The sequence below is a fragment of the Limtongia smithiae genome (genome assembly GCF_038497785.1).
Source record: "Limtongia smithiae strain NRRL Y-17922 unplaced genomic scaffold V1518scaffold_15, whole genome shotgun sequence".
Lineage (NCBI taxonomy): Eukaryota > Fungi > Ascomycota > Lipomycetes > Lipomycetales > Lipomycetaceae > Limtongia > Limtongia smithiae.
The window spans coordinates 205241-221367 of NW_027117636.1; the positions used below are offsets into that span (position 1 = coordinate 205241).

General features: G+C 49.6%; 4 protein-coding genes across 4 annotated transcripts; 3 read left to right on the forward strand and 1 right to left on the reverse strand.

The window, feature by feature from the left end:
• Window positions 1–6122: 6122 nt before the first annotated feature.
• On the reverse strand, window positions 6123–8112 carry V1518DRAFT_457896 (major facilitator superfamily domain-containing protein). Its single transcript, XM_066906579.1, has 2 exons — window positions 7519–8112; window positions 6123–7470 (listed from the first exon to the last, which is right to left on the reverse strand). The coding sequence occupies exons 1-2, from the start codon at window positions 7779–7781 to the stop codon at window positions 6168–6170; spliced, it is 1566 nt and encodes a 521-aa protein (XP_066757298.1). The 5' UTR covers window positions 7782–8112; the 3' UTR covers window positions 6123–6167.
• A 55-nt stretch (window positions 8113–8167) lies between these two features.
• On the forward strand, window positions 8168–9969 carry V1518DRAFT_422934 (putative oxidoreductase C terminal-domain-containing protein). Its single transcript, XM_066905573.1, has one exon. It carries the CDS (start codon window positions 8659–8661, stop codon window positions 9823–9825), a length of 1167 nt encoding a protein of 388 aa, XP_066757299.1. The 5' UTR covers window positions 8168–8658; the 3' UTR covers window positions 9826–9969.
• Window positions 9970–10598: 629 nt separating this feature from the next.
• V1518DRAFT_407629 (uncharacterized protein) lies at window positions 10599–11110 on the forward strand (the record flags this gene model as incomplete). Its single annotated transcript, XM_066902006.1, has 2 exons — window positions 10599–10784; window positions 10904–11110. The coding sequence occupies 2 exons, from the start codon at window positions 10599–10601 to the stop codon at window positions 11108–11110; spliced, it is 393 nt and encodes a 130-aa protein (XP_066757300.1).
• A 1923-nt stretch (window positions 11111–13033) lies between these two features.
• On the forward strand, window positions 13034–15097 carry V1518DRAFT_422941 (uncharacterized protein). The gene has a single exon (XM_066905574.1). The coding sequence runs from the start codon at window positions 13457–13459 to the stop codon at window positions 14831–14833; it is 1377 nt and encodes a 458-aa protein (XP_066757301.1). The 5' UTR covers window positions 13034–13456; the 3' UTR covers window positions 14834–15097.
• Window positions 15098–16127: the final 1030 nt, after the last annotated feature.

Genomic DNA, 16127 nt, shown 5'->3' on the forward strand with positions numbered 1-16127 from the left:
GCGAGACTCGAGACTCCAATCTGCTGTGCAGCTCTGTCGCCATGACAATGAGGAATCTCACCTTAAGGGTCGTAGTCGTCTGAGGGTATGACCCTTGGGCTGCTTAGGTATGGGAGAGTAAAGTGCTACGTCGTGTGGATCACAATCGCTGCAGAGTCTGGATAAAGTGCGTACAGTTTACTAGGGCATCTTGCATTCACAGCGATGCATAGATTCCCAAGTGAAGAAGGCGATCTACGATTCCTGTAGCTACAATGAAAATTAATATGAAAATTTTTCATTTTGAAGCACAGCCCCATGAAGAGGCCAAGGACTACCAACGACAACGCCTATCAGTGACCGTCTCTCATCCTCCACAATAAAGGGGTTCGAGACTATCAATGACATTACTCAGCCGAAGCTGTCTCCCCCTCTCGAAATAACAAGATCGATATTTGACAACAGAGGGGCCCGCGCCAGCTGAATAACGTCACTCGCAGGTGACTGTCCGCTCTCCCTAACGTCACAAGCACAGCTTCCCCTCCCGCGATATAGGGCCGCAACAAAGGTTACCCCAATTGGTGCTTGAGAGATCTAATAAAGTCACAGACCTCCCATAAGTTCATAATACAATCCGATCGCATGTCGAGAAAATTTTTGACATTAGGAGTGACATAGACGAATAGCAGACTACAATGGGGCATAGAATGTGTGTGCATGGAGATGACAAGAATGATCGAGAAGATGTGGCTCTGATGCATCTGGTTGCGAGAACAGTCCAGAAAATATCACAAAGTAGCGCGAAAGAGGATGCTGGGTCAGGTATGCCTGGCGTCCATAATTCAAGACGAGATGCATGTCCTTGAGACAAATGCATCGTATCAGAGCGCAATAGAATATGTTGAATATGCCACGACCATGCTGCAAGAGATACGGTTGTATACGTATAACAACGAGAATAATGCGGTTGCGACTGTCAAGTCCAGGCACGAAATATTATGGTGGGCTGCGTGTGTATAATGAGTCGCGCAAGTGGCGTGATATCAAATGGCATCTGTAGATATTACAACAGTACTTGAGATGATATACTTAGTCGGTATATATAGGAAGTCAATCAGCAACGCATATACTGCTACGCGACAGCAGAGATCACTGTAGTCGTCTGTTCGTTCTCCGCTCAATCAGAAGTGTATGTGGAATCTTGTGCGCAAACACGCGTTTTGGCGGTAATATGCTCCAGCGTAGATGCGTTTAAGGGAAAGATCCGGTGAAGGTAGTCGCCGTCATTTCGGGCCAATTAAGATACCCTGAAATGATCCTGTTATCGTATACGGACGTCGATCTATCGTAGTTCACGCAGCACAGTATGCAGATGAAGATCTGCTGCGGCAATAGTTCTCATAGAAATTCTGCTATGTTTAAGATCCATATTGTTGGCATACAACGGTCCCTCATGCTTCAGACCTTTCTCGTTGTGAAATTTAACTGGCTGTTTATGTGCGACAATACAAGTGATAGATGGGTAGCGGGCAGAAATCGTGCTGCTGCTGTATATCGCGCTAACTGTGACTTGATATTCTGCGGCAGGTTTATCGTAGTGAAAGCCTGAAGCAGTCTCATAATCGAAGAAGACTGGAGGCGCTTCTATCTGAAATTTACATATTCAAGACACACGCCTTGACAGAAGAGGTGCCCATAACCATTGATTGAGTCACTGTAGACTGTGGCGTCGCTGGTATAGACGTCGTAACGAAGTTGTGTTGCGGGCTCTTCACCAGAGGTAGCGTTCGCCAGCGGTCGGTATGTTCAAGAATCGTCTAGGCGGAAATGGTCCTCATCTGGTTCTGTATCGTTATGCAGTATATCTAGACTATTTTGGCAAGTTTGTCCTGCACACCATTGTGCAATGGCAGACCGTTTTCCATTCGGTTTCAAGAAGAACCAGTGTCCGCCATTTCGACGATGAAAAGTATCGACACTCCAGCGACAGCGTTGCTCGAAATAGTGAGGTTCGTCGTTGTAGTGGATTCTTATGTCTGTGATTCTAAGCGGATGCCAGAAGGTGTCGTGGAAGCAGCATGACCAGCACGGGTGTGCGCTTGCTATCCTCAGCATCCTACCGTCGTCGCCAACGTGTTTCATTGGTGACTCGTAGCGGTAGCCTGAACTGACTGGCGTGGTTGCAAAGGAGCAAGTTTTCAGTTTGACCTGGTAAGGACACGTCAACTGAAAACGACATAAACCTACAATGTAAACACCACTGGTGCGCGAGCTCGATGATTCTGATCCTGTGCAAGAAATGTTTCTGCGACCTCTCTGAGACGAGAATTGACTGGCATAGCTATAATCAAAGGCGTGTTACTTAGACGCATCTAACAGAAATGAAATGTTAGAACGATTGACTCACGGCGATCCTGAATGCATGCAATCCTGATTCATCGCCTGGCGTCGTCAAGCATATTTCGAAGCAAATCATTGGCTTGCGTACTCACATCGTCACGGGAGGCTGAGCAAGTTCTCAGGAGATGTCGTAGATGCTGTGGCTTGGCCGTCCGCTTGGTTTGAAAGGGAGAAGGAAGAGAACACAAAGCGGCAATCCAATTGTGGCGGAATCATATGTGGTTATGCTGTGGTGAATGGCGAAATGATCACGTGCGAATACTCGCTTACAGCAGCGTTTTGTTGTGTTCATGTAAGCAAATTGCGCCTAATGATATCAAGGTATAGTACGCAACTGAGAGACAGCCAGAATTTGACGGAATATTGCTGGAAGAAGCTGTGTGTGGTGTCGTGACCAATCTCATGAAGTGTATGATATGAGCGCACCATCATCGGAGCCGCTGCGTATCAACACGACGCGCGCCCTTGGCACAAATTTGAGGGCAAATTATGGAATTTTGTGACGAGTAATTTTTAAGATTGAACAATAGCTACGTTTGGCTTGAAACATTCTTTGCGCATTCGCGCCCTTCAGTTCAGGCGCGAACAGGAATGCTACAACGACAACTGTGCGAGATGGATCTATTTGTGGATAAATACGATCTTCCATAAATAGTATGCAGTTTCTAATTTTGTAAATCTAGCTGGATCTATAGTTGCCGTTTTCCAAGCTCAGTGGCGTGCAGCATAACTTCAGTTGCATCAAGTAACTTGCAGAACCTCATCAATTCTCGTCGATATGTTCGAGAAGGTCTCACTCAAATTCGGTCCATCTGACGCTATTTTCAAAGTTTCGTCTTGTTTCCAGGATGCCGCAGCACCTCAATTAGATGCTAATCTGATGCGAAGGTTAGTTGATTGTACAGTATTGAGTATCATCCTGTGATATTTATAGTCGTTACCAGAAACTTATATTATACAGAGTTTTGGAATCCATATTTGAGAGAGTTTCTCGTTCTTCGTTTATTATAAATAGCAGATCTTGTTGCATTTGAATGCCTAGATCATTCATGAGAGATCTATCTTGAGCAAGAGTGATTCAGACTCACTATTCTATAATTGTCCCGCAGATCGTTGACGCGGTAAGTAGTGGTACGGAATCGAAATATCTCATCAACAGTATGGGCAAGATTGATCGCTGGTTCGAAGAAAGGATTGCATGTGCCTCATGAACCACAGGTTGGGATTGAAAATTTACCAACTGTCAACGGTGTGCATGCATAAGGGAGCTCCGACGATCGATAAACTTGGTGAACAAGGCCGTTGCGGGTAATTGAGTACAAAGTGAAGTGTCGAAAAGATGATATGTGAATTGAAAGCGGAAATGAATAGACGAAGAGCGGTAACGCACTAGTCTTGTCTTGAGCCGCGCGAGCGCAATTACTCACATGAGCTAATCGTGATTTGAAGTTGCATTTCAGCACTTTCTCGTCACTTCGTCGGTTGATGCCGCCATATGAGCACTCTTTCAGACCGTTATTGTGGGGAGAATCCGCATTTTTGAAGTTCTATATATTGATTCAGTCCACAATCTAACAAATATCTTGTAGTACTATTCTAAGATGAATGCAAAATTACTCTTGATCAAGTATGTTCCCTATAATCCGCCGGTCGAACTTGGCAGCGCTTCACTACAAGTCAAGAGGAGTAAATACTCTTGCAATTTGTACTCAAGTACGCGGATGGGGTAGCTTCTGGCGTGGTGTTACATTCGTAAATGACTGGAGTATGTATGTATATCTCCACCTTGTTCATCTACGAGCAAGCACTATCTAACACTCCACTACATACGACTTCTTATCGAACCACAGCATGTATCGTGATATTTATTGGGTCAAGCAGATGCTCTTCGACGCAACCTCCAAGTCTATATGTTGACATGACAAAATTGGGAGCATCTTGTTGAGGTCCTTGTTCCATGCGCAGTGGTATCGCAGTTTTGCGTTAACATATGCCAAGACAGACCATGTATTTATGCGCATGCAATTAGCCATGCGTTGTCTGTGAAGTTTTTAGCGAGATACACTTATTCATACACTGGCAAGTGTCACATTCACAAGCTCAAATTAAGTATAATAAGAAATTTTTGCTAAGCTTTCTCCTCCTCCATGGCTACTATTCTTTAGGTTGAGAAAGGTAACTAGTTAACACTAGCGATAAAACAAGTTTAACTGCTCGGCACGGTCTACCTGAAGCTTTTTACTCTCACATAATCTGCATTGTCATGCTTGTGGGCAGCATTAGTACATATTCCAGCGTATTCACAATTTCTTTCACATAATGTTGATCGCCTTGCTTCTCGTTCGAGTATTCAACTATGGCTGAGTACTAGGTTCACTCGCTTGGTAAAGTAGTTCAAACTTTTGTATCGCGCTTACGTAAAATGAAATGTCCAACTATCATTGCATCTCAGAGGGACGATCAATTGAATATAGAGATATCAGAATTATTCCCTCTAAAGGATTTACAAGAGTTAATTCGGCTAGTCAGTATATCAAATTTTTTCCGATGAGCTAGGATCAATTGTTCCTCTCGTTCTGATATGGTGTGTAGTACCTCGAGGTACTATGTATTGTTTGTGGCCGCAGTAGACAAACTCCTCGCTGCGTGCAGGCTGGAATTATAATTTCGAAATTTTGTTCTAGTTCTTTCCATTAGCTAAGTAACTCGAAGCTTGTCATTGTGATCACCAAATATAGATCCTGTCAGAGTGTTTGCACCGCTGATGCGCTCATCGTTCAGACCAGCCGAAATGGGCAGCTGGTCGACCAACTAGTCTCTGTGGAGTTTGCTACGACAGAAGTAGGTCGGGAAGTTTGGTAAGGTGATGCTACCATTTGCGTCACACGCCGCTGTTCTGCTGCTCTTGTACGACTGAGACGGGCTTACGACTTGCTCGTCAACTTTTGATGTGTTTAGGTGCACAAGCTTCCGTGACTATAAAGCCCTTCTTATCACCCGCGCTTACCCCAACTGACCTTGTGATTCCCTCTCTGTCATCTCTGTGTGTCCCGCACGTTCTGTTCACTGAACCGTATTGCTCTCCAACACGCTCACACATGAGCTTGAGTCTGTCCGCACTCGGCTCTGTGCGCATCTGCGCACAACTACTGCACTGAACTTCGTCGGTGCACAGTGAATCAATGTAAGCCCGATCAGTGATTACATCGCGATGCAACCCAGCTCGACGCGACACAAGACCATCAAGCGCGACGACCAGTTTCAGCAACGGCAACGGTCTCGATTAGCCCCACGACCTAACTATTCGACAACACATGCCGTCGATTTCTGACAGTGAGTATATTATTGTATATGCTGTAATTTTGATCGTAGTTGCCCTATCGTAATGTTGAACTGAGAAAGACAACGAGCGTGGGGTGACGCCCTCAGACGGCCGTAACGACGGAACGTTTTGACGCGTCTCAGGGGCTAAGTTAATTTTGACACGCGCACACAACTTCGTTCACTTGTACAATTGATTTGCAGCAGCTATCGGCGCGTCCTGCTACCTGCTACTTCCGCATATCCGCGCAGTCTGTCGATCATTAGTAGCAAGGGCAGGTACAGAACCAGTAAACAAGCGCGATGAACAGCGTACGCGTTGATTTGACAACTGCGCAGGCAACTCTATGCGATGTTCCACTTGTACTAGAAGGCACGCATTTACAACCACGTGTCTTCTGATTTAAAATTTTTGTACCTTTTTATCAAACAAAACAATTAATTATTAAGCATGAACTTGCTTGACACTAGTAATAAAATCTGAAGCCTGTGGAGCCGTCCATGCCATCGACCTTGTATCCCTCTGCAAGCCTCTTGTTTGCGCGGATGATCTGGAAGCGCATGAGCACACATCCCACTATTGAGAGCGCGGCAAAGCAGAGACACAGCGAGAAACCCGCGTAGAATTGCGGCGAGTCTCCGCTCGTGAACAGGTACGCCATGAAGACGTTCGGCAGGTTGAAACCAATATTGATGATAGAGATGGCGGCCGCGCGCTTGATGGGAGGCTGGTTCAGCGTGTTTGTGATCCACGCAAAGCCTACACCCCAGGAATTGTAGATCTGGAGCAGGATCATGATAGCGACATAGCGTGGTGCAGTCTTGGTGGTGGCGAGACCGATGGCGAAGCCAACGACCGAGAGCGCGGGACCCCAGACCATGTGCCAGAAACGCTCCTGCGTCCGGTCGGAGTGATATGAGTTCAGGTAACAAGTGATGGCGCAGAGAATCCAGGGCGGGGCAGTAAGCAGGAGAGTCTTGGAGTACTCGTAGCCAAGCGACTCGACGATGGTGGGGAACACGGTATTGATCGACGCAGTGCCGGCGACGCAGAACATGATTTCGAAAAAGTTGAGAACCTTAGGGTCTCTAAGCGCCATGATAACGCCCTGCTTGACGGTGACAGCAGTACGTGCCTCCTCGCACGCGTCTTGCTGCAGCTCCGTGAGCTTGACATCCTCAAGTAGGCGCATCACACCAACGAGACGCTCCTCCTTGGTCAGCAACCATCGCGTGTTCTGTGGCAAACTGGGTAGGAGCGGAATGGCAAGTAGACCAACACCGACGGTAGTAACACCCTCGATAATGAAGAGCCATCTCCACGCGGCCTTTCCGCCGACGCCGTCAAGGTTCTGGACAACGCCATACGCGATGAAGCCGGAGAATGCGCCGGAAAGATAGCTGCCAAGAATGAAAATAGAAGAACGCTTGGCAAGCTCGAGACGCGTGTACCAGCAGGAAAGATAGTAGATAACGCCGGGATAAAAGCCGGCCTCAAACGCGCCGATGAGCAGACGCAGGACGACAAGCGGGCCAAAGGAGTTGACGCGCGCAATAAGCGTCGTGAAGATTCCCCACATGATCATGATGATCGGAAGGTAGAGATTAGGTCGGGGGATGCGAGCGAGGATGAGGTTGGACGGAATCTGCAGGAGGATGTAGGAAACGAACATGATAGACACGACGCAGGAGTACTCGGTAGCCGAGAGGTTGAGGTCCTCGACGAAGGTGGACAGCTTGGCGGCGGCGATGTTGTTGCGGTCAAGATAGCTGCGCACGTTAGAGTTGTCCATGAGGAGTAGACACGGTGATACTTACTTGAGAATATACAAGGCAACGATGAGCGGGAGCATAGTGAAATCAATCTTGCGAACAAGACGACGCTCGATGTCGCGTCGTTCCTGCGTGCCGGGTGGTGGAATCTCGAGTCCGGCATACTCGCCCGCGAGGTTTCCAAGCGCGTTTGCAACCTCGACATTCTGGGTGACGGGCTTTTCCGGAAGGTCGTCGGTGGCGAGCGTAGCCACCGGGACGGGGATGGTCTCCTGAGGAATAGTCTTCTCTGACTTTGCGTCGGCCATGGTGAGTGCAGAAGTGTGTAGTAGAAGCGAGGGGAGTGAGCTGGGGGCACGGGACTTTATAGTTGTGCGGGGAGACCGAGGGTCAGGTGGGCCGCCCGTCAAATATGCGGGGGCGGGGATAAGTGCGGAATAGAGTCGGAAAAGATGACAATGGGCTTGTCAGTTGACCATTGTAGCGCGTGGAGCAAGCAAAAAAGAGCTGGGGGGGCGTTCGGGTGTATGCATTTTGCCGGGAAAACACGACTGCGGCGGCGAAGTGCACGGCGGGGTGGGCGTCATTGTATGAGGCGAGTATGCGGGGCCCCGCAGCGCGCCGCGTTCACTGCGGCGCGCATCGCTGTCGGCTTTTGAGTTCTGTATTGTCTGCAGAACGTGTTCCACTCGAAGCTCGCCGGCGCTGTTAACTCGATGTGATGGCATGACTAGTGCGAACAGTGGTGACACTCTACACGAGACAAGAGACGTCACGGGCCGCGCTCTCATTGAGGACTATCCACATGGGGTGAAGTTACGCGCTTCACCGCGGCAAAATGCACTGATCGCGTGAATCGAAGCTTTCATAAGTTTATGGGCGCACTGAATTGCCAATATCGCTCCACATAATGTGCTTGTATGAACGCAGAACTTATGCGCGCAGTTATGGACCCTGAGCCGTTCGCCAATCAAACTTCACCGCGGGAGCTTAGCGCCGCCACAGTGTGCGCCAAATGCGGAAAGGCGAACGTCGCGCCAAGTCGGCAGCGCTGTCAAATAGCCGTCTGGCGTCTCCATAACATATGATGTTCACCTTACGCCGCGGAAGCTTTGCCGTCTTAAGGACGCCACTTCCCCGTAAGCGTCACTCCACCATCGACACGCCACTCGATACTTCACCGAAATGGCGACCCTCAACGTGCTCTACATTGGTGCAGGCAACATCACCTTCGGCAACGACAATGTTCTCTGGAACCACTCCCTCCGCGTCGAACGCCTCCTCGGATCACGTCTCTGCGTCGTCGCCATCATCGACCCTGATCCAGTCCGCGTCGCCCACGTCCTCGCGCAAAAGGCTGCCTCCTCTGCCGCAAATGCGTATACCTCAACAAAGCACTTTGCCAACCTAGATGAAGGCCTCCCCTTCCTTCTTACCGCCGAGATCGACCTCTTCATCCTCGGAGTACCTCCGCTCTTCCGCGGCACAGAACTTCCCGGCCGCGACCTCGAACTCCAGATCCTCAAGCACTTTGGTACCAAGCCGACCATCTTCATGGAGAAGCCTGTCTCCGCAACGCGTCCGGAAGCGCCAATCGGCGTCGCCAAAATGCTTACCGATGCAGGCATGGCAATCGGCGTGGGATACATGATGCGGTATCTGAAAGTTGTGCAGAAAGCAATGGAAATAATTCGCGAAAATAAGCTTACCGTCACATGTGTCGTTTTGCGGTACGCCAACGCGTATCAAAGAGTGCGCAAGGTCGACTGGTGGACAAAGTCGCAACAAGGCGGTCCCATCATCGAGCAAGCCACGCACTTCTGTGATCTCGCGCGCTACATCGGTGGCGATGTCGTTATCGACTCCGTCAAGGCCTCCGCGCTTGAACACGATGAACCTGCCGGAAAGCTCGCGCACCAAGCCATTGATGAGTCCAAGATTCCGCCGTACGATCGCATACCGCGCGCGTCCGCTGCCATATGGAAGTACGACTCTGGCGCGATCGGCTCTCTTGTCCATGTCGTCGCCCTGCACGGTATCAGATTCTCCAACGAAATCGCCATATATGCGGACGGCTATCAGTTCCGTCTCCGTGAGCTGTACACCGCACCAACTTTGTACGTCCGCGGTCCCGAGAGCGACACGGAGGAGTCCGTGTTCACCTACCCTGACGACGACCCATTCCTTAACGAGCTGCATACCTTTATCTCCGTCGCCGCGCGCCGGTCCGGCAAGGATATCCCGCTCGACGACGCTGCGCTTGCGTCGCCAGAAATCCTCACTAGCTATGACGACGCGTGCAAGACCTTTGCACTGACGTGGAAAATACGTGACGAAAGTGAAAAGAAGTAGTCGGTTTGTTAGCTATCTTAATTAATATCGCATGGCGGGTTGTGTCGTTATCTCATCAAGTATAAAGCCTTTGTTTTCATTTAATTTGCTCGCGCCCTGTAGAACGGCGTCGTTTCCAGGTTCACCAGCACCATTGCCGCCAGCTTATGTGTAATTGAAATTCATTGTTTGTAATCCGCGCAAAGTTCATCGACGAAGTAGTTGTAAGCGATATATCAAATAGGGTTTCATATTTATCCGCCTGTACGCCTTGCCTGTTATATAGGCCTCGATTAATTAAATGGCGATCAGGAACTAGATAGCTTCTCCACTGCTGCTGATCGTCTGCGGAGAATACTTGTGCTTAACCATGGCAGTGGTAAGCTACCGCCGATATTCTGCGTCGCGGTGGGGTCCGAATGGGATGAATGAGAACTTCGAACATGACGTAGTATGCGTGGTCACGCCACGCACGCGTACATTTTGTGTCCCGTACACTTCGGCACAACTCAGCACTTCAGAACCATATTCACATACTATTTTCAAGCTACTAATATAATGGTATTCAACACAAAGCGCAGTGTACAGCTGGGTACCGGCGCCAGAACAGGCTTGCAATTTGCAACGTTAGCGTAGCCCTCCTAATTTGCTCAATATGCACACATTCTATTTCACCAACTAATCACCGCGCCCCTTTGTTCACGTCATATATACCTGGCAAAAGCCTCGCAGTTCGGTTTATACCTTCACCGCCGCTCTGTCATTTTCTGTATTCTTCGCTGCCATGAACCCTAATGACCCTCGTCGAACGCATGAATGTTGGCCTCGAACACAACCTCAACTTGCTCGATTCTTTAAGTACACCGACGCCTTCTGCGTGGCACACATTCCTCGCTGACACATCAGATGCTATGAAACTAGTACAACGTCAACTCCTACTTTCAACTCCTACTTCATCGCGCGGTCATCGCGAGACCGTGGTATATCAAAACAAGGGGCTTGTTCGCCGGGTCCTACATCGGCGTTGTCTGCATGGTTGTCATGCTCTAGTTTCTCCGCTGTGTTGGTAGGGAGTGTGATCGACAAAATTGTACGCCAGCACATCCAGAAGTTCCTGCAGCAGTCCGAGAACTGGGCGAGCTCGAGCAGCGAGAAGTGTTCCGCTGCTGCTGCTGCTGCTGCTGCTGCTGCTGCTGCTGCTGCCAGCAAGAAGGCTACCGCGAATATGCCGAGTATTCTCCAGCAGCTCGTGCGCGCTGGATTTCATCTCCTGCCATTCGCGCTCCCATACTTCATCATACTGTGATTCCCTACGTTTCGCCAGCTTGTTACCTGCGTTAACGAAATAGACTGGCGATGTACTAAAACGGCTATTTATTATATGCATTGTCATTGGCTCAGAACTTGGCGCGTTCATTTTCAAATGGGAGACAGTTAGCCTGGGATGAGTTTACCTTCTTTGTGTATACTGTGCAGAACAAACTGTGTCTAGGACTTCCTCAACCAGTGTCGCATAAGAGGCGACTGTATGCGGTGGTTAGAGACAAGCAAAGGTATAGAAAGCCCGGTAATATGGGATAATTTAATTAGAGACCGCCAAAGGGATCGAAAGGCTCGGTAATATGGGATAATTTAGTGTAATGCGTTTTCAATCGTCTCCGCACTGCCCTTCTCCATTTGGTAAACCTCGGTCACGACGTAAGAGCCTCGGCGTTGTAGATACACACGCCTTATCGTACACGGGTTGTTTCTGCGAGCAGCCAATACTTTCAGCCACAGTCACGTAGAGCATTCTGTAATCAGCGCGGACCGCGCTGATTATAGTCGTAGTGGAAGATGGTGTCAACTTGGATGAGTGGGGTACACGACTGCGAGCAGAGCGTGACCTGCACTTGCTGGATTTTCGCAGAATATTTCACTGCTGCGGAAAGTCCCACGGTGCCCGCACGCAACGATTTTGCGACCTATATCGCGGCAGCATTAACTGTCCACTACGGCGGCAGGACCCCGCGCCAGTATAATTTATTAGGGCCGCCCCTACCTTTTATATTATTTGTACCACAATGTTTCGGACTTGGCCAAATTTTCTTGCGCGCAGTCAAATCTCGTTTGGTACCAGCTGTCTTAATTAAGCTCATAGTGAAGTCCCAATTGCTGAAAATTATAGGGTGGAGACTGCCACCACCTAAACTGCAGGGATGCCAGCTCTATTTGTCCCAAACATCAACTGCCTTCATCTAGACTCCCTCCAATATTGAAGTAGACTTCAACATTTGAGTACTGCATAAATTCGGCGGGTCTACTTGTTTGCCGTCACGTTTCTGGCATCTCCCATCCATAGTGCGTATGTATTATTTTTGACAATTGCAGTCTCGGGGACATCCAGCCATCCGCCACTTTCTCGCCTTCCATTCACCAGACATTCCATCTTCAAATAATTCCTAGATTGCCATCAGATTTACACTATTAGCATGCCCGTTTCGCATCTGCTTTCACCATCTCTGTTACCAGCCTCCTTTGTGGTAGACACAACAAGTCCAATCTTGAGGCTGCCATATCGAAACCGCATCTACACAATTTCTCGACGTCCTTCCAGCCATGTCTGATATACCTCCTTCTCGCTTCTTCTCCTCTTTACACATCCCGATACTTCACCGTCCACCTTCTCCGGCCCCCAGTACGCAGTCAGCAAGCCGCTTCGCTTCTCAGTCCTTGCCAGGACAAGTCAGCACTAGGCACATATAGTCTCACACATGGTCCCCATGACCGATGCTGATGCAGCTCACATTCCCGAGGTCAGAGCACCTATGGTCGTCGAGCACAAGTACATGCTAGAGAAGGAGAAGGCCGAAACTGCTGCTGGATGAGCACCCTCACCCGCTCACTGGCCGTCAGTGCCCTTTGATTAACTACCACGGCCTTGGTGTGTCCGGCGAGTGGCGCTGCCGAAGCAATGGATGATTGTCCCTATGTGTCGTCATTAGTCGTAGTGTCCGCTAGTTTCGACCTGTATCATGTCACGAATACACAGAATCAATATGCACACTCGCCACGGCCACCGTCATCGTGGTCGCGGACGCGGAACGCAGTGTCACGCCAACAGTTGCAGCCGCCTTCTCGACTTTTCTGCCCCTCCAACTACCGTCCGCGTCTTCCTTACACATGTGGCTGCGGTGGGAGCGGACCCATGCACGGACCACCGACGCGTTCATGAAGTTCAATGTATAGGAAAGGAGGTATCATGAGCAAGGATCCGAATGGACGGAAGATTAGACGACCATGAAACAATTGACCCCTGGTTTGGTGACAAGACAACGCGGGAGTAATTTTCAGTAATTTCTCGTCTCAGGCGCGAGAACACGCTACCCTGCTGCGCAGAAGGGACGCGTCACGCGATCACACTGTCTCTCTCCTTCCCAGAGCAAGGGAGTATGTGAGTGCGGCGAGCAGTGAGAGCCTTTTCTGAGATTTCTGTTTTGGAAGATGCTGAAAGAGCGACTGGGCGGAGTCGCAGGTATCTACAGTGGAACTACAAGCGCATTCTCAAATGAGATACTCGCTCCTGCTCCTGCTTCTGTCTGTATCCTAAGTTTCCTCTTCCTTATCTGCTGCTCGTCCACATCTCTTCTGTGCTACCTCGCCATCCCCCGGCATGCGCATCCCCCTCGCCTCGCGCGTGCTTGCCGTCGCGCGCCTCCCCATGCTCTCCCGCGGCCACCACTTCTTCATCCTCACTGTCGCGGTCCTCATCGTCGTTTCTCTGGTCGCCTTCTCCTTCGATCGCTCCGCTGGCTTCTCCGCATCTGACGTCCTCCTTCGGGTCACCACCGCTGTCTCCTCCACTTCGCGCGTCTCTGGCGTCAACGCCGCGACAAACGAGACTCTTGGCTTCGCCAAGATTATCCTTCTCTCGCTCAAGACACGCACTGATCGACGCGACACCATCGCGTTAATGTGCTCCGTCACGGGTATCAAGGTTACTACCATCATCGATGCTGTCGAGACCAAAGATATTGCGCCAAAGGCCTATCCCAGCGGCGCCGGCCTGAAGAAGTTACTCACAGACAGATTCCATCCGTACGTCGGCTCGTGGCGCTCGCACATGGACGTCCTACGCTATATCGTCGACAACCACATAGAGACTGCGTTAGTGCTGGAGGACGATATTGACTGGGATGTACATCTCCCGGAGCAAATGATCGCTTTCGCGCGCGGCATCCGCGCGTCGTCTGGCACGATGCGCCCCCGCTTCTCCCAGGATGAACTCGCGCGCGCTCCCTACGGCCTTGACTGGGACATCATCCACTTCGCCCCTTCCCGTGTTGATTCCGCACCGGCGTCCCTCAACGGCTATGACGCGTACTCCAAATATACCGACGAATACCGCCAATCCGACGGAATCATCGGCGCGGGATGTCAGGGCGGCTGGTTCTGCTGGCTCTCGCTCATGGACAAAGTCGGTCTACAGGAAACCGAACGCATGATTCTACCGTCGTATAACACGATCGGCCTCGCCGCCATCGCGGTCTCATACACCGGTGCGCAACGACTGTTGTACTACCTCTCGTATAGCGAGTTACCGGACACTGTTGACCGCTCTATTTCCGCATTGCTGCAGCAGGGTTACGTGCATGGATGGAGTATGGTCCCCCCGCTGATGGCGGAGTGGAAGGTGCACGATATTGCGGATTCGGATTTACTCCCTGGCGACACGGAAACCTATGGTGGCGCGAATAACTCCAATGGCCACTCCCCGGGCATCGGTAATTCGGTGCATCGCTCATTCAGAACATTATTCCGCCCGGAAATGTACTGGGACACACGCAACGCGGATTTGGAGGAAGTTCAGGCGGGACAGAATGAGCTTGTGCAGGCCGCGCAGCGGGTTACCGAAGATGACGCCGAGGACACAGCGATTGTTGAGGCTCCTGAGGTCAAGGTGGATGAGAAGGATGTCACGATTTCGATGCCAGCTACGGCAGCACAGACAGATGCTGGTGCGGACACTGATACCACGTCCACACGATAACACGAACCCCCTCTCCCTAACACATAGTTGTACATATGCCTCTATTTTCTCCAAAATTTAGCTGCTGTTTCTCCAACGCGAAATAGTTATTGTCTTAGTCAGCCATAGTAGGATGATAGGAAGAAGGTCGCTCTGAGGAGGCACGAACAGATAAATGAGTTGATGACTTGGTCCATGAGGCCAAGCGAGACATGTGCCATTCGGTATTCAGAAGGCAGTGAACTGGATTGCATAATATATGAAATACATACCTTGATATTTGCTATAAGCTAAAGTAGTAATGAGCTTCCCAGAATACCATGCAACCGCACTAGAAGAGCATGTTCACATTGAGAGGAGATTTTGAGTCAATTTCCAGATATCATAATAGTCGATGACATGCTGTCCAGGATGACCCTGATGGACTATCGATTCTACAGATCCAAAATCCATCATAACAGTCAGTGAATTTGAGGTAGAGATGGCCAAATTGGACAATGCACATGGCAAGATCCAAAAGCACGCTTTAAATACAAAGCGATCGAGTGTTGGTCTTGTTGGCAGTGAGATATATCAACCTTTGACACCAGCGGTAGAGGTTATGTATGTGGCTTGATCTTGCGCACAATGGTGTTGCAGCTTGGGGCATAGGTTAACTTATATTGACTAGTGGCGTGGACATCACTGGCATAAACTTTGAAATTATTTGCAGCAAAAAAGTGTTAGACTTCGCCAAATTTCCGTGTTGACGCGGTCCATTAGTCGTTTGGAGGCGACTGCTTAAATCTACAGCGAAGCCCCAATTTCTGGAAATTGTAAGGTTGAAGCTGCCACACACAAATTCAAGGGGACTCAACTCCGTTAGTCCCAACTGCCGCACTCCCACTTTGAAGAACTGACTCTGAGATTGGAGTGTTCCATGCCTGCAATGTTTCTGCCATGACAGATCTTTCCAAACAACACAGGTATTATTATTATTATTTTTAATTTATTATTTTTAATTTTTATTGCTGCCCCAGAGGCAGCCATCTCCGCCCACTCACCTCACCACTCACCGACACTGCATCTTCGAGCAATCAAGTTCTGAGGTTATCATTGCACTTGTGCTGCTCCGACAGTCCTGTCCTGTTGACATCCGATTTTTCAAATGCAAAGTAAAACTATGTACGTGTATGTATTTAGTTGTATAGATTACAGTCTAAGAGCGCGTCATCTCTGTGGAGGAATAAGGTTAGGCAGCAACATCAGCTTGAACTCTACCGAGAGTAACACAGCAGTGAAAGCAACACAGAGCTATCATCTCGGAAGCCACAAC

Excerpts from the sequence above, each read along its gene's own strand:
- V1518DRAFT_457896 (XM_066906579.1), bottom strand. The coding sequence starts at position 7,781 with ATGGCCGACGCAAAGTCAGAGAAGACTATTCCTCAGGAGACCATCCCC. Across the intron at positions 7,471-7,518 it reads GTTGCCTTGTATATTCTCAA|CTATCTTGACCGCAACAACA; the intron begins GTAAGTATCACC and ends TAACGTGCGCAG.
- V1518DRAFT_422934 (XM_066905573.1), top strand. The coding sequence starts at position 8,659 with ATGGCGACCCTCAACGTGCTCTACATTGGTGCAGGCAACATCACCTTC.
- V1518DRAFT_422941 (XM_066905574.1), top strand. The coding sequence starts at position 13,457 with ATGCGCATCCCCCTCGCCTCGCGCGTGCTTGCCGTCGCGCGCCTCCCC.